The 20,626-nt window shown below is 50.7% G+C and overlaps 1 protein-coding gene across 1 annotated transcript in view; it reads right to left on the bottom strand.

Moving 5' to 3' along the window:
* HSPA4L (heat shock protein family A (Hsp70) member 4 like) overlaps nt 1-20,626 on the bottom strand; it is a 58,537-nt gene that overhangs the window by 28,317 nt on the left and 9,594 nt on the right. Inside the window, exons 2-4 of the mRNA XM_038398883.2 lie at nt 17,617-17,674; nt 15,826-15,966; nt 910-1,032 (exon numbers count right to left, since the gene is read on the bottom strand). Coding sequence (XP_038254811.1) covers nt 910-1,032; nt 15,826-15,966; nt 17,617-17,674 — 322 coding nt within the window. The remainder of the gene's footprint in view (nt 1-909; nt 1,033-15,825; nt 15,967-17,616; nt 17,675-20,626) is intronic.

Genomic DNA, 20,626 nt, shown 5'->3' with positions numbered 1-20,626 from the left:
TTAACAAAAAGATAATTTAACTATTTACTAACAGAGAAAATATTTAAAACATTTATATAGCATAGTAAAATTTCGGCTCATTTTCTAAACAAATCGAGGACATGTCTGACCCCAAAAGCATAAGCCATCTGGACATAAGAAACAAAAATATAAAATAATTCCAAAGACTGAGGCTCCTTATTACAGGAAGCTACAGCTCAAGCTTAACTCCAGGGTGGTTGAAGAGTATATTAGAATGAAGAACAGAAGGGAGGCAGGAAGAATGAAGCTAAGATAAAAATACGAGGACCCTCCGCCCCCCCTCCCCCCGAAAAAAGACCCAAGCAAAGTTGTTTTATTTTTTTAAATTAGAAGCTCTTTGTGGTAGGGTCTGTGTCTTATTTGTATGGCACATATTACATTGGCATCCAAAATGTGCTATGAAAACTTTTTTTTTACATTGTGATTCCACAAGCAAAAAGAACTGAGAGATTTTGTAGAAATACACAAGTTAAGTATAGCTCTCACATTTAAGGGATGGTGGAGCCCTCAGAATAACAAAGTTTCGGCACTTCTGGTCTACACTTCTTGTACAGTAGGTCAAAAATGTAGCTATAACATGTGTTACGAAGCCTGCTGCTGTTCTAGAGCTTGTCTGAGGACCACCACAAAGTCATCATGCAAATTTTGTCTCTTATCTCCACTGAGTATAAAACCTCTACACAAGATCTGCCTGTTTTTTTGGTGAATGGGTATCAGATATTAAAAATATATTTTGTGCTTTTCAGCATATATTTACAGTTTTATTTTCTTCTGGGTAGTTTCTGGCAACACCTTACATGGCTCTTTTCCAGTTAACACACCATTACAATGTACTGTTTACATACAATTACCTATAAGCAGAACTCTGGTAAATATATTACAACTTACAGAAATCACACAGTCTGCCACTGGTTTTTTTAGTGCGCTTTCTGAAGTCTCTTTAAGCTTGGCCAATAGCATTCCTGTAACCTGTTCAATTGCAAATGGTCTCTCTTCATCTAGGTATCGCACCTGAAACACAAGATTAAACAATTGCAAAGCAGACATGAATATTTTCACAGTACAAAGAAATGTTTTGTTTTATGGGCTGTTTCATTCCAATACTTCTTTGATCTTTATGTCCTAAGTGCAACCACTTTGTAGGTGGGCAGTAGGTGTGCATCTAATTATTTTAGACAAGAGTTTTCTAAATTTTTTCTCAAAACTTTCAAACAGAATCAGAAAAACCCACGTATTAAAAATAAGATGGAATCAAAAGTCATATGTCAAACCAGAAGATAAACCAATGTCCTCCCAGAGATAAAAAAAATCACGTTTGGATTTCTCTTTTAGAGTTTGTCTAGTTTAGATTGCAAGCCTTTCTGGGCAGTGACATATCTTTCTCTAAGTTTTCACCGCATCATGAGCCCAGAAAGCACTCAAAACAACAACTGATGCTATAGCAACACACTGCTTATTCCACTCAAAGGATTTGAGTTGGCCTGGTACATGTGAGTGCAGAAATCCTCGAGGAACCTGTATTAATTACTGAGAGTTTATGCATGAGGAACTGAGGCTTAAGGAAAAGAATGTATACCAAGTGACCTTAACTGCTTGTATAATTCTCTCTCAAATAAATGACTGTGCATTAAGCATATTCGTTTCCAAATTCTCACTGGTGTTGTCAAACACCTGCCCAACCGTGGGCCATTAGAAGATCCGCTTCAACAGAAGGCAGAGATGGTGGACAAGTGAACCCTTACTGACGACATGGACAGTCCCTGCTGCTTGAAATGGAGAAGGTAGTCCAATATAAGTGATATAGAGGTGAGCATCAGGGTCGACTGAAAATCTCTTCCACTTGGCAAGGTAGGTAGCCTTGGTGGAGGGTTTCGTACCGCCAAGAAGGACTTGTCTAACTGGGTCCAAGCAGGGGAGCTCCACAGGGTTCAGCCATGGAGCTTCCACGCCATGAGGTGCAAGGTTCAGGTGCTGGAGACAGCCGTGATTCTGAGTTATTAAGTCCAAGAGGAGAGGCAAGGTGACTGGGGCTTCCATGGACATTTCCAGGAAAGATGTGTACCAATGTTGGTGGGGCCAGACTAGAGCTATCAATATCACTGAAGCTTCTTCCCTCTGTATCTTGAGGAGAAAAGACAGTTACCTTTTTCTTAATTGGTGTTCTTTGAGATGTGTTGCTCATGTCTATTCCACAATAGGTGCACATGCTCGCTACGTTTTTCCCCAGCAGTACCCGTAGGGGGGAACACCCCCTGTGACCCCTGGAGCGGCGCCTGCCTGGCGCGGTATAAGGGGGGCTGTGCTCCCCCCGCCCTCAGTTCCTTCTTGCTGGACAACTCCGACAGAGGGGAAGGAGGGTGGGCTGTGGAATAGACATGAGCAACACATCTTGAAGAACACCAGTTATGGAAAAGGTAACTGTCTTTTCTTCGAGTGATTGCTCATGTGTATTCCACAATAGGTGATTCCAAGCTATGTCTGTTGGAGATGGGTAGGAGTTCACAAGTTCTTGGGACAGAGTACCACCCTGCAGAACCCAGCATCATCCCTGGCCTGGGAGACTATTGCATAGTGCAAGGTGAACGTGTGACCTGAAGACCACGTGGCGGCCCTACAAATCTCCTGGATGCGGACGTGGGCCACGAAGGCAGTCGACGAGGCCTGTGCCCGAGTCAAGTGTGCCCTCACAATGGGCAGTGGAGGAACCCCCGCCAGCTCATAATAGGAACGGATGCAAGAAATGATCCACTTAGAAAGCTGCTGAGTGGAAATCGCCTAAGCCTTCGCACACTCAGCCAAGGCGACGAACAGTTGCAAACACTTTCTGAACAGCTTGGTCCACTTGAAGTAGAAAGCCAGAGCTCGCCTCACATCGAGCGTGTGGAGATGGCGTTCCTCACTAGTCGCGTGAGGCTTAGGGCAGAAGACTGGCAGAAAAAATGTCCTGACCCATGTGGTAGGTGGAAACCACCTTCAGGAGGAACGCAAGGTGTGGGCAGAGCTTGTCCTTGTCCTTATGGAAAACCGTATATGGCGGTTCAGAGGTTAGGGCCCTGAGCTCCAAGACCCCCCTGGCCAACGTGACAGCTACCAGGAAAGCCACCTTCCACGAGAGATGAGACCAGGAACATGTGGGCCAGTGGTTCAAACGGGGCCCCCGTGAGATGAGCCAGCACCAGATTTAGGTCCCACTGTGGAACCAGGGGATTGGAATATGGGTAGAGACGGTCCAGACCCTAAAGGAACCAGCCAGCCGGTCATAGCATGGGAAAACACTGTGTGCCCTTGCACTGGGGGATGAAAGGCCGATATGGCCACCAAGTGTACCCTGACTGACGAGGGTGCCAGTTTCTGGGCCCTCAGGTGGAGGAGGTAATCAAGGATAAGCCGGATCAGGGCGGCTGTCGGGGAAATGCCCTGGTCTGCCACCCACCTCGAAAACATAGGAGCGGCGAGTGGAGAGCTGCCTACTTTCGAGGTGGACGCGCTGAATCTGTTCTGAGCATGTCCTTTTGTCGCCACCTAGCCACTGAGCAGCCATGCCGTGAGCTGAAACATTGCTAGGTTGGGATGAAGGAGGCAGCCCTGGTCCTGAGAGAACAGGTCTGGGTGGAGCAGCAACTGCCATGGCGGAGCTACCGCCAGCCCCGAGAGGGTCCTGTACCAGTGCTGCCTGGGCCACACCGGGGCAACGAGGAAGACCCTGGCTTTGTCCGTCTTTATTTTCTCCAGGGCCCTGCTGATCAGAGGAAATGGGGGAAAGGTGTAGAGGAGCTGGCCTGACCAGGACAGGGTAAAGGCATTGGAGATAGCACCCCTCCCCAGGACCCCCCCCAGAACCGGGGGCATAGCTGGTTCTGCCGGGTCACAAACAGGTCCACCTGGGGAGTACCCCACTTTTGGAAGAGCTGGTGAGCTACTTCCGGGTGTAGAGACCACTCGTGCTGAGAGGAAAAATCCCTGCTCAAGCAATCCGCCCTCACATTCTGGGCGCCTGGCAGGTGGAAAGCTTTTAGGTAGATGTCGTGGACTATACATAAGTCCCACAGACTGAGAGCTTCGTGGCAGAGGTCAGAGGATCGGGCTCCACCTTGCCAGTTGATATAGAACATCAAGGCCATGTTGTCCATGAGAACCCTATCTTGCCCTCCAGGTGCGAGCGGAACGCCATACAGACCAGTTGCACTACCCTGAGTTCCTTGACATTTATATGAAGGGATAGGTCTTGTAGAAACCACAGACCTTGGGTCTTAAAGTTCCCCACATGGGCCCCCCAACCCAGGTCTGATGCATCTGACACCAGCTCCAACAATTGGGCCCTGTCCCTGAACGGGACCCCTTGGAGCATGTTGTTTGGGGCAGACCACCACCACAGGGAGGTGACCACCAAGTTCTGCATGGTGAGGACTTCGTCCATTCTGTCCATGGCCTGGGGGACCTGCGAGGCCAGCCAGAGCTGAAGGGGCCTCATTCAGAGTCTGGTGTGATGGACCACATATGTGCACACAGACATGTGACCCAGCAATTACAGGCAAGCCCTGGCTGTTGTCACCGGGAACCTTGTGACCAAGTCGACGAGCTCTTTCAGGGTCTCGAACCTCCCTGGCTGACACTGCGTCCAGTAGCGCCCGGATAAACTCTATGCGTTGGATTGGGACTAACGTGGACTTGGCGTTGTTTATCAACAGGTTCAGGGCAGTACATATGGACAGGAGGGGCACCACATGATCCCTCACCTGCGACTGGGAGGTGCCTTTAACTAGCCAGTCATCCAGATATGGGAATATTTGGACCCCTGGCGTCCGAGGTAGGCCGCTACCACCGCCATACACTTTGTAAAGACCCTGGGGGCAGTGGACAGACCAAACGGTAGGACTGTGAATTGGTAGTGACTCTATCCCACCACGAAATGGAGGAAGCGTCTATGCCCCTCGAATATGTGGATGTGGCGAAATGGAGGAAGTGTCTGTGCTCCTACGCATCCTGTAGATCGAGGGCAGAGTACCAGTCCCCGGGATCCAGGGAGGGGATGATGGAGGCCAGGGAAACAATGCGGAATTGGAGTTTCACTATGTAGTGGTTCAGGCCTCGCAGGTCCATGATGGGCCTGAGCCCCCCTTTGGGATAAGGAAATACTGGCAGTAATAGCCCTTGCCCTGGAACTCCTCAGGCACCATCTCTATAGGTCCTAGGTCCAGGAGCTGCCCCACCTCCTGCTTGAGCAGAGCCTCGTGACAGGGGCCCCCCCACAGGGATGGGGATGGAGGGCAGTTGGGCAGGGAGGAGGTAAACTGAAGGGTGTAACCTTGGGAGATGGTGTTTGAGGACCCATCGGTCTGAGGTGAGCCACAACCATTCCAGGAGGAAAGCACACAACCGATTGGAGAAAGGGAGCTTTATTGGGGGTAGGTTCCTGCTGAGAACTACCCCAGTCAAAAATGAGTACTTTTGCCCACTTGCTTGACCCTAGAAGACCCAGGCTGGGGGGCAGGCCGGGATTGCTATTGTGGACGCTTTCTACAGTCCCGCTACTTTTTGTGAGCGGCCTCATACTTCGGGAGGGCAGCCTGGGCAGGAGCCTGCTGCAGCTTGAACTTGGGTTTTGCTAGAGGAGAGACATAGAGGCCCAAGGTCTGGAGGATCGTGCAGAAATCTTTCATGCCTTGTGTCTGTTTCCTCAGGAAACAGAGCTTTCCCATTGAAAGGAAGATCCTGCATTGAGAGCCCAGAGAGCAGAAGCCACAATGCCCGTTTCATGGACACCGCTGAGGCCACCTATGAGGCCGTGTTTGCTGCATCCGAAGCGGCCTGGAGGGATGCCCTTGCAGACACCACCCCTTCCTCCACGAGCACCTTAAACTCCTTATCACGCTCCCGGAGGAAGTCCTCAAACTTGGGGAGGGATTTCCAGACATTAAACTTGTAGCGACACAGGAGAGCCTGATGGTTTGCTAGCAGTAGCTGAAAGCTTAACGACAAATAAACTCTTCTCCCAAAAGTATCCAACCTCCGAGAGTCTTTGTTTTTGGGAGGTCAGGGCTGCTTTCTCCTGCCGCTCCCTGTGGTTGACCGACTCAACCACCAAAGAGTTATACCCAGGTGGGTATACAGATTCTCGTGTCCCTTTGTAGGTACAAAGTACTTGCGCTCCGCCTTTTTAGAGATGGGAGCCAACGAGGTTGGTGTTTGCCACAGGGCATTTGAAATTCTTGCCACCCCTTCATGGAGCGGCAAAGCCACCCTGCCCGGTGCCGAAGGGGACAGCACATTGAACAGGGAGTCTGAGGGCTCTTCCATCTCCTCAGCCGGGAGATGGAGGCTCACTGCCACCCTTTTTAGGAGGTCTTGGTGGGCCAGGTAGTCCTCCTGCGGGACAGAAGGGGGGCGGAGCCACAATCAGCTCCTCTGGACGGGGTGAGGCTGGTGCAGTGCTTTGGGTGTCGCCTGGCACCGAAGGATCCACCACCTGGTCGGACTCCAGGCATGGTAACAAGGACACAAGTCCCACCGATCTTCTTTCTGGCTGTCTAAAGATGGGACACCGACAGTGCTTCCGAGGCCCTGGCCACCGAGAGAGCCCCCACCAGGGGCTGCGCCGGAGGCCATGGTGCCCACTGGTACCACTGGGCCGGCCACAACACTTGGTGCCATTGCGCTTGCTGAGGCACCGGCGAGGCTGGCTGTTCGGGCTGGCTAGCTTGGCCTGTGGATGGGCGGCTGTGAGGGAGGCCAGGCTGGCATATGATCTGCTGCTGCCTCTGGACCTGGAGTATCAGCGGTGCTGGGATCTATGTCGGCCACAGGACTGCAATCTCGACATGGAGGAGCAGTACCGACGGTAGTAGCTGCTCCGCGAACAGCCTCGACGGGTGGACCTGTGTCAGTGAGACGCTGCCATCGACGCCCGGGGCTACTGTGCCTTGGAACAGGAGTTCAAGCAGGAATGGCGTTGACGATCATACCGCGACTGACTGCGGTATCTCCTGCGAGACGAGGACCGTTGGCGACGTCCGCCATGGTCCCGTTGATATTCCCGGACTGCACTCATCCGGACAGTCTGGCCGGCGTCGAGGGCGATCCATATGGACTGAGCCCTGAATGGTTGCTGGGTTGTGAGCGGTGTCGGGAACGTTCCCTTGACCGAGACCGGGCCAGTAGCGACTGCGGTGATCCCAGCAGCGGATTGCCTCTGGAGCATGGGGCCAACATCGGCGGAGCTCCTGGCACCAGCATGGACATGACGTCCCTGGCTACCTATAGGGCTTCGGGCGTAGATGGCATCCGGACAGGCCTGCTCAAAGGGGCCGGGCTACTTCGCTCAACACGAGTCAGAGGCCAGGGGCCCAATGGGGATTGAGGACTACTCAACATGGGCCTAGCCTGTCCCAGACTTCCCTCAGTGCCGTTGCAAACAGGGAGTCTTTCTGGTCCTCTTGGCGTGCCCTGTGGACGGGGAGTGGTGCCGAATGGACGATGGTACAGGAGGGTCTCTGCGTACCGACGCCGTGGTGCCAGGTACCAGTTTGGAGCGGTGTGCCGGGGTCAGGGCCAGTGCCGACTCCATTAGGATGGCCCTGAGCCTAATGTCCCTTTCTTTTTTAGTCCAGGGCTTGAAAGACTTGCAAATCTTGCATCTTTCGCTGATATGGGTTTCTCCCAAGCAGTGCAGACAATCCGTGTGCGTCGCTCCTTGGCATAAAGCGCCTACAAGAGCCGCACGACTTAAAGACTGGGGCGCGAGGCATGCCCCGGCCCAGGCTCAATGACTAACTGAATTAGCTAACTGACTACAGATACTACTGAACAAACGAAGAGTTCTGGGAACGAGCTGCAACAAAGCTGGAGCTGATCAGTTCTGATGTACCTTCGCTAGCGGCAAGAAGGAACTGAGGGTGGGGGGAGCGCAGCCCCCCTTATACCGCACCAGGCAGACGCCACTCCAGGAGTCGCAGGGGGGGGCGCTCCTCCCTATGGGTTCTGCTAGGGGAAAAACTTCTGGCACCAGTACACGTGGCGAGCACGTATACCTATTGTGGAATACACATGAGCAATCACTCAAAGAACCACCTTCTGAATGAGAGAACAGGAACGCATGTAGAAGACTACCTCCCCATGGGAGGAGGAACGCATCTATGATGGAGCCTGGGCTGTGATTCAGGAAGGAGCAAAACTGCTGGCACTTCCCGTTGCATTGCATGGCAAACGGGTCCATCTGGGGAAAGCCCCACAGTTGGGAGATGGAGTTCATGAAGTCTGGGCACAGGGACCACTCGTGGCCATGAAATGACCTGCTGAGACGGTCCACCAACTCGTTTTGTACTGCCAGGAGGTACGACTCTTGGAGGTGTATCGAATGAGCTACACAAAAATCCCATAGCATGAGGGCTTCCTAGCACAGGGGAGAGGAGCATGCACCCCTTTTGTTGATATAGATCATCGCCATGGCGTTGTCTGTCATAACTGATACACATCTCCCTGTCAAGTCTGGCATGCCAGGTGCCACGCTCTCAGCTCTCTGACATTGAAATGGAGAGCGAGTTCTGCCTGGGACCAGAGGCCTTGTGTCCTGAGATCTCCCAGATGTGCTCCACAGACCAAGGCTGAGGCATTTGTCTCTAGCAAGAGGGACGGCTGAGGACTGTTGAAGGGGAGTCAGGGAATCGAGGCAGGCAAAGCAGTCACAACCTGTCCCGAGCTGGCTGATACACCAAGGCTAGCCACAATTGGAGAGACCGGAGTCTGAGCCTAGCATGTTGCACCATATAGGTACAAATGGCCATATGACCTAGAAGTTTCAGGCAATTCCTTGCTGTGGTGGTGGGAAACTGCCTGAGACCTCGACTGTTGTCGCCAGGGCCTAAACCTCGTTTCCAGGAGGTTTTCCCTGCCCTGAGTCAAGTCCAGGACCACTCCTATGAACTCTATCAGCTGAAAAGGGAACAGAGTCAATTTCCCCACATTCAGAAGGCCCAGTTTGACGAATGTCATTCTTATGAAGTCGACTTGTGCCTCTACTTGAGCCCTGGAGTGGCCCTTGATCAGCCAGTCATCGGGGTATGGGAACACCTGTACCTGCCGCATGCACTTGGTAAATACACGAGGCGTCTTTCTCCCTGACAGGCCAAGCAGGAGGACTGTGAACTGGCAGTATTTATTGCTCTCCACAAACCTCAGGTACCTTCTGTGGGACAGTGTAATCGCTATATTAAAGTATGCGTCCTTCAAGTCGAGGGCCGCATACCAGTCCCTTGGATCCAAGGAAGGGATGACAGAGGCCAAAAAGAGACCATGCAGGACTTGAGTTTCTTCATGAACTTGTTGAGCTCTCGCAGGTCTAGGATGGGCCTAAGCTCATCTTTGGCTTTTGGTATTAGGAAATACCAGGAATATAAGCCCTTGCCCTTCAGCTCCCGAGGAAGCTCTTCCACTGCTCCCAGCGATAGGAACAAGTGCATCTTCTGTAGAGGAGCTGCTTGTGAGAAGGGTCCCTGAAGAGGGACAAAGAAGGGGGTGGAAGGGCAGGAGGGCAGATAAGGGGGGGGAGTAGCCTCTCTCTACCATTCGGAGCACCCAGATGTCTGATATGACACAGGCCCACACATGATAGAAAGGGGACAGTCAGGACAAGAAGGTAAGGCGGGTTGCATCCAGTCCAAGGACTGGTGCGCCGTCCTCATTTGCACCTTCAAAAGGCCTGCTTCGGGCCAGATGAAGGTTTGGGTGGGCCAGAGTCCTGGCCTGAGGATGGGTGCAGCCTCTTCCTACCGCTCCTGTTTCTCCTCCGTGAACCGCCCTGCTGGTTCAGTGGTTGGTAGAACCACAGAGGAGGTTGCGGCCTAAATGCCTGGGTGGCGGCGGCGGCGTGGAGGCCCAGCAATTTGCGGATGGCTCTTGAGTCTTTCAGTCTATATAGCCTTTTATCTGCCTTTTTTGGAAAAGAAAGAGAGTCAAACCCCCAAAGGTTAGATCCTGACTGGCCTGCTGGACCTCGTATGACAGACCTAGAGCCAGGAGCCCCTTCTCACGGCAACCCTGGTAGCCATCACCCAAGTAGCCACATCAGCGCCATCCAGAGCGGCCTGCAGCGAAGCTTGGGAAATGAGCTTGTCCTCCTCAACCATGGCTGACAACTCGGCATGGGAGTCCTGTGGCAGCAGCTCTGCAAATTTTGCCATTGCCCCGCATGTATTGTAGCAGTAACTGCTGACAATGGCCTGCTGGTTAGAAATATGGAGCTGCAAACTGCCAATGGACTAAACCTTTCTCCCAAAAAAGGTAGTCTTTTCACCTCCTTGTTCTTTGGCGAGGGTGCCTGGGTTGTTTGGGGAGGCTCGTGCTGGTTGGCAGTGTCCACGACCAGGGAATCTGGTGGAGTGTGTATAAAGGTGCTTGTAGTCCCTGGACGGCACAAAGTAGCAGCTTTCATTGCGCTTAGCTGTCGAGGCAACAAGGCTTGGGTCTGCCACAAAGTCTTTGTTGTATTAGTAACAGTCTTTATTAGAGGCAGAGCGATACATTCAGGTCCAGAGGGGGCAAGAATATCCACCATGGGATCCGTGTCCTTCACTGCCTCCTCTGCCTGAATGCCCAGGCCCTGGGCAACCCGCCACAGCAACTACTGCAGAACCCTGTTGTCCTCCAGGAATGGAGCAACAGAAGTGCCTGCCAATGCCTCATCTGGGGAGGAAGAGACCCTCTTAAGGGGAGGCTGTTCCCTTCCCTTCCCTCCACACCCATGGGGTCCTGTGATGCCTGGGGGTTACTGAGCTGGTGCCAAAATGAACAGTGCCATGCCCCATGGTGCCAGGATGGCATAAACCAGTGCCGGAGCAGTTGGTGCCAATGGTACCGGCAAAGGTGCCAAAGCTGACGGTGTTGACGTGAGCTGCAGCGGTGCTGTGGTGGCCAGCTATGGTACCTCAGACAGCGTCAGAGTTGGAGCTTCCAGAGGGGCAGAGGGCCGTACAAAGGTAGCAGATGCTACAGACTCTGCTGCTGAACGTGACCTCTGGCTTCGTCCCTGGCTTTGGTGGAAGGTCCATGGCATCCAGAAGGGCCACTGCAGAGGCCACAGTGCTGCATAGGTATGCCGATCCTTTCACGATCTTAACCTCTTGCTCCTACTCCTATCAGGTCTCCGAAAATGAAGACCATGGAGGAGCTGTGCTGCGAGGCACCAACCATCAGGAGCTAGGGGACCAACGAGGCTCCCGCTCCTGAGCTGTTGGTGCCGGAGGGGTGCTGTAGAAATGGTGAGCGCCGCAGCAGCATGGCTGGCTTCCCCTTTGACTGGACTCTGGGGCAGGCTGATGCCAGTGGTTCATCCCTCCTAGGAAGGAAAAACTGCGCCAGGAGGCGCAACAAGTCCTTAAATGCCTCTGGGATTGACAGGAGCTGCAGCTGCTGACTCCAAGGGCCTGGCGAGCAGGGCAGGTCCAGACTGAACTGCACCAGGGCAGGAGTTGATGCGACCCTCGTTGGCTGTGGGCCAACCGGGGTCCCACAATGGCCAGCTCCTTATTTTTGGCCGGTGATTGTGACCGGTGCCTGCCTGCCGGCTGCATGCAGGAGGAGCCATGATGGTGCCCAGAGTCTCATGAGGAGTCCTTTCTCCTCCAGACCCCAGGATGATGGTGTCAAGGTGCTCCGCACCAAGGAGGATGTGCTAGGCATGGGGTGCCCCGATCCAGGGTCTGACTGGGGCCGGAGTGCGGCCTCCATCAGCAGAACTTTGAGACACTGATCCCTGTCTTTCAAAATTCTAGGGCGAAACCCGCAACAGATCCTGCACTGGTCTTTCTGGTAACCCTCTCCAAGACACCGCAAGCATAAAGCGTGCGGGTTGCTTTTGGGAATGCGTTTACCTCAGGCCTCGCAAGTATTAAACCCAGGGGACCACAGCATGCCACGGTGCTGGGGAACCAATAGGGGGGGTCTCCCAAAGAAGAAACCTTAACACTAATACTAACTATACTAAGAGATAAACAACTTTGTATAATGGACACTGCTAACGGCACTTGCAAGGCAAGAACTATGGGACTTTTCAGCTAACGGTCACAGGTGGTAAGAAGGAACTGAGGGGGTGGTGGGTCAGCAAGGCTCTATATTGAGCGCGACTCCAGGGGGCGCCCACGCCAACCTGACAGATGCTGCTAAGGGAAAAATCTTATGGCTGACGTGCAAGCGCGTGCGCACACACACACCTGATTGAAATTGACATGAACAAGCATTCAAAGAAAAACTCTTCCTTTTCTTCCCTCCCCCAGGTTGGATAGATATGCGTATATCCAAAGCCTTCTTTATAGAATTTAAGAAAATTAAAACAGAAAGCTCAGGGAAGTAATTTCATTTGAGAAGTAAAGTACAGCCAAGCAGAAAAGACAGTTAGCCTTTCCCGTAACTGGTGTTCTTTGAGATGTGTTGTTCATGTCTATTTCACATTAGGTGTGCGGGCTCACCACGTGCACCGGTGCCAGAAGTTTTCCCCCTAGCAGTACCCATAGGGGGAGCACCGCTGCACTCCCTGGAGTGGCGCCTCCATGGCATGGTATAAGGGGAGCTGCGCACTCCCCCAACCCTCGGTTCCTTCTTGCCGGACAACTCCGACAGAGGGGAAGGAGGGCGGGATGTGGAACAGACATGAGCAACATCTCGAAGAACACCAGTTACAAAAAAAGGTAACTGTCTTTTCTTCTTTGAGTGATCGCTCATGTGTATTCCACAGTAGGTGATTCCAAGCTATATCTGTTGGAGGTGGATAGGGATTCACAGATTCCTGGGATGGAGTACAGTTCTACCGAACCCGGCGCCATCCCTGGTTTGGGAGACAATTGCATAGTGAAGTGAACGTGTGAGCAGCCCTACAGATGTCTTGAATTGGGACGTGGGCCACGAAGGCAGCTGACGAGGCCTGTGCCCATGTCAAGTGTGCCTTTACCATCGGTGGCGGGGGAACTCCTACTTGATCGTAACAGGTGCGGATGCATGAGGTGATCCGACGAGAGAAGTGCTGGGTGGAGATCGACTGCCCCTTCATGCGCTCAGCCGAATCAACGAACAGTTGCGAAGATATCCTGAATGGTTTAGTCCGTTCCAGGTAGAAAGCCAGTGCCCTAGGCACATCGAGCATGTGAAAATGGCATTCCTCACTGGACCCGTGAGGCTTGGAGCAGAGGACAGGCAGGAAGATGTCCTGGCCCATGTCAAAGGCAGAGACCATCTAAGGGAGGAACGCGGGGTATGGGCAGAACCGGACCTTATCCTTGTGAAAATATGTGTACAGGGGTCCAAAGGTCAGAGCCCTGAGCTCCGATATCCACCTAGCCGACGTGATGGCAACCAGGAAGGCCACCTTCCACGAAAGATGAGACCAGGAGCACGTGGCCAGAGGTTCGAAGGGGGGTCTTGTGAGACGGGACACCACAAAGTTCAGAGCCCACTCTGGGACAGAGGGCCTAGCATATGGGAAAAGACAGTCCAATCCCTTGAGGAACCATCCGGTCAAAGTATGGGAGACCCTGCACCAGCAGATGGAAGGCCGATATGGCCGCCAGGTGCACCCTGGCCAAGAAGGGTGCCAGGCCCTGGGTCCTAAGGTGGAGAAGGTAATCCAGGATAAGATGAATCGGGGCAGCCATCGGGGAAACACCCTGCTCGACAGCCCACCTGAAGAAACTGGACCACTTTGCCAAGCAGGCTCAGCGTGTGGACGGCCGCCAACTTTCTAGGAGGACGCGTTGGACTCCTTCCAAACACGCCCGCTCCTTTCTGCCTAGCCATTGAGCAGCCATCCAGTGAGGTGGAAAGCCTCTACGTGGGGGTGGAGGAGACGGCCTTGGTTCTGGGAAAGCAAGTCCGGGCGGAGAGGCAACGGCCATGGCAGGGCGACCACTAGCCTCATGAGGGTCCCATACCAATGCTGCCAGGACCAAGCCGAGGCGATTAAAATGACTTGTGCCTTGTCTAACTTCACATTCTCTAGGACCTTGCTGATGAGGGAGAATGGGGGAAAGGCATAGAGAAGCTGGCCTGACCACAGCAGGAGGAAGGTATCTGAGATAGCACCCCGTCCCAAACCCCGCCTGGAGCAGTCCAAGAGCCTGAGGGCTTCTTCGCAGAGGGCTGAAGACTGGGTCCCGCTTTGCCTGTTGATGTAAAACATCGAGGCTGTGTTGTTTGTGAGGACCTTGATTATCTTGCCCTGTAAGCGTGAGCAGAAAGGCCACACATGCCACGCCTACTGCCCTGAACTCCCTGACGTGTGTGGAGGGACAACTCTGTGGTCGACCACAGCCCTTGGGTCTGAACTGTCCCCAGATGGGCCCCCCAACCCAGGTCCGACGCATCAGACACGAGCTCCAGTGACAGGGTCGAGTCCCTGAAGGGGACCCCTTGGAGCATGTTGCTTGGGGATGACCACCACCGTAGGGGGGGGTTTAAAGGGTCGGGCACGGTGAGGACTTTGTCCATACTGTCCCAAGCCTGGGAGAACTGTGAGGCAAACCAAAGTTGGAGGGGCCTCATCCGGAGTCTGGCTTAGCATGCCCTGGAGGTGTCACAGGGAATATCTAGACCGAGGCAATTAGCCCTTTCAAGGTCTTGAAACTGCCTGGTGCGAGGGAGGCCGTGGCTGTCGAGGCATCCAGGAGCACCCCGCTGAACTCTATGCACTGGACTGGAACTAATGTTGACTTAGTCTTGTTTACCAACAGACCCAGGTTGAAACAAGTGGACAAAAGGAGCACCACGTGGTCCCGCACCTGCGACCAGGAGCTGCCCTTGACCAGCCAGTCGTCCAGGGAGGGGAAGATCTAGACCCCCCGGCACCTGAGGTAGGCCGCCACCACCGATATACACTTTGTGAATACCCTGGGGGCAGTGGATAGGCCAAATGGGAGGACCGTGAACTGATAGTGGTTTTGCCCCACTAAGAACCGGAGGAAAAACCTGTGCCCCTTGAATATATGAATATGGAAATATGCGTCCTACAGGTCCAGGGCCGCATACCAATCCCTGGGGTCCAGAGAGGGTATGATACCGGCCAGGGAGCCCATGAGGAACTTGAGCTTGACCATGAACTGGTTCAGGTCCCGCAGATCCAGGATAGGCCTGAGACCCCCTTTCGCCTTGGGGATAAGGAAATAACGGGAGTAAAACCCCTTGCCCTTGAACTCCCCCAGGCACCATTTCCACAACTCCTAGACTGAGGTGCCGGCCCACCTCCTGCTCTAACAGGTCCACATGTGATAGGTCCCCCAGATCAACGAAGGGGGTGGTTGGGTGGGGGCAAGACAAACTGCACCATGTAGCCCCAAGAGATGGTGTTGAGGACTCACTGGTCCGAGGTTAGCTGCGACCATTCCGAGGAAGGCACACAAGCGATTGCGGAAGGGAAGCTTTATTGAGTACCAGCCTGGGTACTCTAACTAACCGAATGGACTGAAAGAACTGACTAAGAACAGGTACTAGCACTAAGCGAACTGAAAAGTTCTGGGGACGAGCTACAGCTAAGCTGGAGCAGAGTAGTTCCGATGCACCTTTATTGGCGGCAAGAAGGAACTGAGGGTGGGGGGAGGGTGCAGTTCCCCTTATACCGCACCATGGAGGCGCCACTCGAGGGGATGAAGCGGTGCTCCCCCTATGAGTACTCTAGGGGAAAAACTTCCGGCAGCGATGCACATGGCGAGCATGCACACCTACTGTGGAATACACATGAGCAATCAGTCGAAGAATCTCTGTTTGCTTGTCAAAATAACGACGCAGATTATGGCAGCTGCAGCTATGCATGGAAACTGCAAAACTCACCTTCAGTCCTACACTCCCATTTGGCATCTTTTGAAGCTCAAAGGGAAGTTTGACCCTTTCACCTTGTATATAAGGATCATCAAATGCTCTTCCATGCATTTTTTTGAAGCCATGTAATGTATTCTTTACATTTGTGACAATCTGTGGAAGATAAATGCGTTGCTATGAGAGGCATATCCGAAAACACAGAAATTATGGTTTTATCTATCTCATTGTCGCTTAAAGTTTAAAATAGGAACTAGAGGCCTGCTATGAAAACAAACTTCCAGCATTTGAGCAATACATCCTTTTCCTCACTTCCCACTGAATACAACTGTTATTAAGCATGTCACTTTATTTATGAGACCAATACATACACTCAAACCCACTTTCCATGTCTAAGTCAGTATTCATTTCACTAGTTTTCCCCTTCCTTATCTTAAAAGGAACTTCCTGTTATACCCAATTTGGACAGTGAATTAATTACGTATCAGTACAATGAACGACAATGATTGAACTACATACAAGCTTATGTAGTCTTAACAATGTTATTAAAATACGATAATCAAATGTCTAGTAATTTTCAGGGCTTAAAGTATCCAAAAAATGCTTAATTCAGATCCCAATTCAATATGAGCCTTCCCCTTAGCTACTGTCCCAATATTTTGGGCTAGTGATTTAAAACACAGATTTTAAAGCCTGACTTTTTTGACCCATCACACATCAAAAGAACTTGCTCATTTTGTTTTATAAAGAATACAGAATTTTTAACTCAATTACAACTGTACTCCAGGCTTTGAAAATGTACCTTGTATTTACTAGCCTGAGAATTAAGCTTAACAGTTGGAAGCCAATGTGGAACACAAGGGCCCCTATCTCCAGCAATGTCCATTAGCTGTGTACTGATGAGCTGTGCATGGCTGCTGAAAATGAGGGTCCACCTGCCCCTGGAACATGCCTGAAGGCTCCATTCCTTTGGCTAATCGTGTAAGAGTATCTGAAATTTAACTACCCATCTTCTGGGAAGAGACAGAAAGAGTTCTCTCCCTATTACTCCACAACTTCCTGACTAGGGTGCATGTGGATGTAAAGGGTAAGGGATATCCTCTGTTATTATTTCCACTCCCTCAAATCTGCTGCAAGGGGTCTTTGCTATTCAATCCTCATTTTTTAGGTATTCCTCCTAGTGATGCTCTCCAGTCCCAGCCTTTGCTCCTGTTCTTAGTTTTCCCAAGCAGCAGCAAGTGAAGTTACAAAGATCACAAGTTTTACTGCTGTCCAGAGTTCTGAACAGAGGTAGTGAAACTGACAAGTCTGAATTTCACTACACTGTCTGGGAAGCAGCGGCACAGACATTTGTGTTGTGTCTGTAAATTCAGAGACAGCATTACTTCTGTTTTCATTTTCAAACTATAAGGGCCAGAAACTTTTCTTAACGAATGCTAACACTCTTCAATAATTGAAGATTTGAGCCTATACCCATTCTCCTCCCCCAACTAAGGGACGTTTATTCTTCATTGGTGAGTAGACCAGGTCCTACATTTCTCCCTGTCTTTCCTCTAAAAAGAAAAAAAAAAAAAAAAAAATCAAGAATTAACCAGAGACAATATTTCAATTAGTTTTAACAGAACCTCTGATTTAGTAATAATTGGTAACAAAAGAAGGGACATTTTAAAGCATATATTTTGAGTTAAAACATGAAACAATATATCAGATTTCTTCACACTTTCTCTTCCCTCACAGTTCAACAGGAGATGAGTAATTTAAAGATCGCTTAAATTCCTGTAAAGTAATATGTTTAGATCCATTTACCTGGCTTTTTGCTGCATTCCCTATGGCCCGGGTTTTGGATCCTAGAGATATACAAGCTCTAAATAATAACAGAAAGACAAATATTCAGCTTTGACAGAAAACAATGTCAGGAAAAAAAATGTAATATTTTCCCCCCAGAGTAAACCCTAAAACTACTTTTAAAAGACCATCAGCTGCTCCTTAAATTATTTTGTGGAACTCTTTAAAAATCACATTAACATTTTCTATTACCCAAAATTATTTCCCTTCCTTCAGTTGTAAATGTGCTGGTAGTTGATGTCCAACCCCTAAAGGCTTCATGCACCAGTAATAAAATATATTGTCTGTTTCAGCACGTATTTTAATGTGCATTTTATTAGAATACCTAGTTCTTATTGTGCTTTTCATCAGAGGATCTCAAAGTGTTTTGCAAAGCAGATAAATATTAGCATCCCCATTTTGCAGGCAGGGAAACTGAGGCACGGAGTTTGCTCCAGGTCACCCAGCAGGCCAGCAACAGTACTAAAATATCACTGGAATTTCTAGACACTAGAGAGGACAATTTTCTAACTCAAAAAGTGTTGCAGCCAACCCAAGGGAATTCTTTATTGGACCTTGTTCTAACAGACAAAGAGGAACTGATCAGAGAACTAACGTTAATGGTTGCTTAGGTACAAGTGATCATGACTTGATCACATACATACTGTGCAAGCAGAATGAAGTCCATATCAATAATATATATATGGTGTGTTAATAGGGCCAATTTCACGAAGTCGAAAACAATTATGAGAAATCAGCTGGGGCAGAATTTAATCAAAAAAATGTGAATGATAATTGGAAATCATTCAATAATCCTTTCTAGAAGCTCAAAAAAAGTCACAATCTCAATTAAGGAAGAAGGCCATGGTAGTTAAAAAAATAACCTAGTTTAGAAGGGAAGCGAAGGCAGATATATAGACAGACGTATAAACACACAGACACAAATCAAATGTGATCCTGAGATGGATAAATAGGGGAATCTCAAGTAGGAGTAGAGAGGTTATTTTCCCTCTGTATTTGGCTCTGATGCAACTGCTGCTGAAATGCAGAGTCCAGTTCTAGTACCCACAATCCAGAATAATTTGGACAGGGTTCAGAGAAGAGCCACCAAAATGATTAAAGGATTAGAAAACATGCCTGATAGTGACAGATTAAAGGAACTCAATCTATTTATCTTAATAAAAAGAAGGTTAAGGGATGACTTGATTACAGTCTATAACAGGGGTGGGGCAAACTACAGCCCGCAGGGGTCAGAGCCCATCAGACCTTTTAATCTAGCCCTCGAGCTCCTGTCAGGGAGCAGGGTCAGGGGCTTACTCCATTCTGCGTGTGCCATGGCTCTGCGAGGCTCCCAGAAGCAGCAGCATGTCCCTCGCTCTGGCTCCTACACATAGGGGCAGTAAGGGGGTTCCATACGTTTCCTCTGCCCCAAGCACTGCCCCCGCAGCTCCCATTGGTTGGGAACCACGGCCAATGGGAGCTGCAGGGGAGGAGTCTGCAGACGGGGCAGTGCACAGAGCCACCTGGGCATGCTTCCGCATAGAAGCCGGGGGTGGGGGGGGAAATATGCCACTGCTTCCAGGAGCTGCTTGAGGAAAGCTGGAGCCTGCATCCCTGACCTCCCCCCGCGCCCCAATCCCCTGCCCCAGCCCCGATCCCTCTCCCATCTTCCAAACCCCTTGGTTCAAGCCCAGAGCCCCCTCCTGCACTCTGAACTCCTCATTTCTGGCCCCACCCTGGAACCTGCACCCCCAGCCCAGAGCCTGTACCCCCTCCTAGGCTCCCTGCATCAGCCCAGAGCCCCCTCCCAGACTCCGAACCCCTCTGTTCCAGCCCAGCCCCCTCCTGCACCCCAACCCCTCATCCCTGGCTCCACCCCAAAGCCTGCACCCCCAGCAGGAGCCCTCATCCCCTCCTTCACCCCAACCCCCAATTTCGTGAGCATTCACGGCCCGCCATACAATTTCCATATCCAGATGTGGGCCTCAGGCCAAAAAGTTTGCCCAATCCAGGCTATAAGTATCTACATGGGGAAAAGATATTTACTAACAGGCTCATCAGAGACACTAACAGAGAACGATCCAACAGCTAGAAGCCGAAGCTACACGAATTCAACCTGGAATTAAGGTGTACATTTTGACAGTGAGAGTAATTAACCATTGGAACAATTTACCAAGAGCTGTGATAGATTCTTTATCAGTGACAATTTTTAAATCAAGATTGGATGTTTTTTTAAAAGATATGCTTGCTGCTCTAAGACTTCTTTTGGGGAAGTTCTATGACCTGTGTTATACAGGAGGTCAGACTAGATGATCACGATGGTCCTTTCTGGCCTCTGAAATCTATGAGCATCCAGGTTTCAGAGTCCCAATCCAATCCTTTAATGTGCATGAGTGTCAATACTATAGTTTCCCTCCAGGCCCCTCTAGACTCTCTCCCAAAATGGAGAGCTGTCATTTGGTGACTATACCCAGCACTCTCTGATATGAGACTGTATCAAAGTATGCAATACTTAAGCCCAGACAAAATCCTACAAGTACATTCTGTGTACAGCACTACTTTTCATTGTTTATAAATATTTTGTTAATGTTGAACAATTGCTGTTGATGTAAGGCCCCCTACATTGCCAGAGTGATGTAAAGCCTTATAAATGACAGTAAGTACATTCTGTGTACAGCACTACTTTTCATTGTTTATAAATCAGAAGTAGTTGATCTTTTCGAAAAAGCACCCAATATATCCTCCATGCAAGCTGAATTTATGCTGCGTCTGTTTCAGCGTGCCTGGAGCAGCTTCAGAGACGGGAGAGTGGCTTGGTGTGCATGCCTGTGAGGGAGACTGTGAGGGGGCGAGGCTGGCCAACAAGGAAAAGAGACTCTGTCCCTCTCTCGATACTTCAGCTCAAGGGGCGTGAAGAAAAGTAGGTCTTTTTGTTATGCACGAGGAAGGCTCTGTCACCCCAGCAGAAATGTAGTAGCCTGCCTGTCTAATA

Source organism: Dermochelys coriacea, chromosome 4, assembly GCF_009764565.3.
Source record: "Dermochelys coriacea isolate rDerCor1 chromosome 4, rDerCor1.pri.v4, whole genome shotgun sequence".
Taxonomy (NCBI): Eukaryota; Metazoa; Chordata; order Testudines; family Dermochelyidae; genus Dermochelys; species Dermochelys coriacea.
Note: the sequence above shows the minus strand (reverse complement) of the source record. Positions and strands in the feature narration are given on the sequence as shown.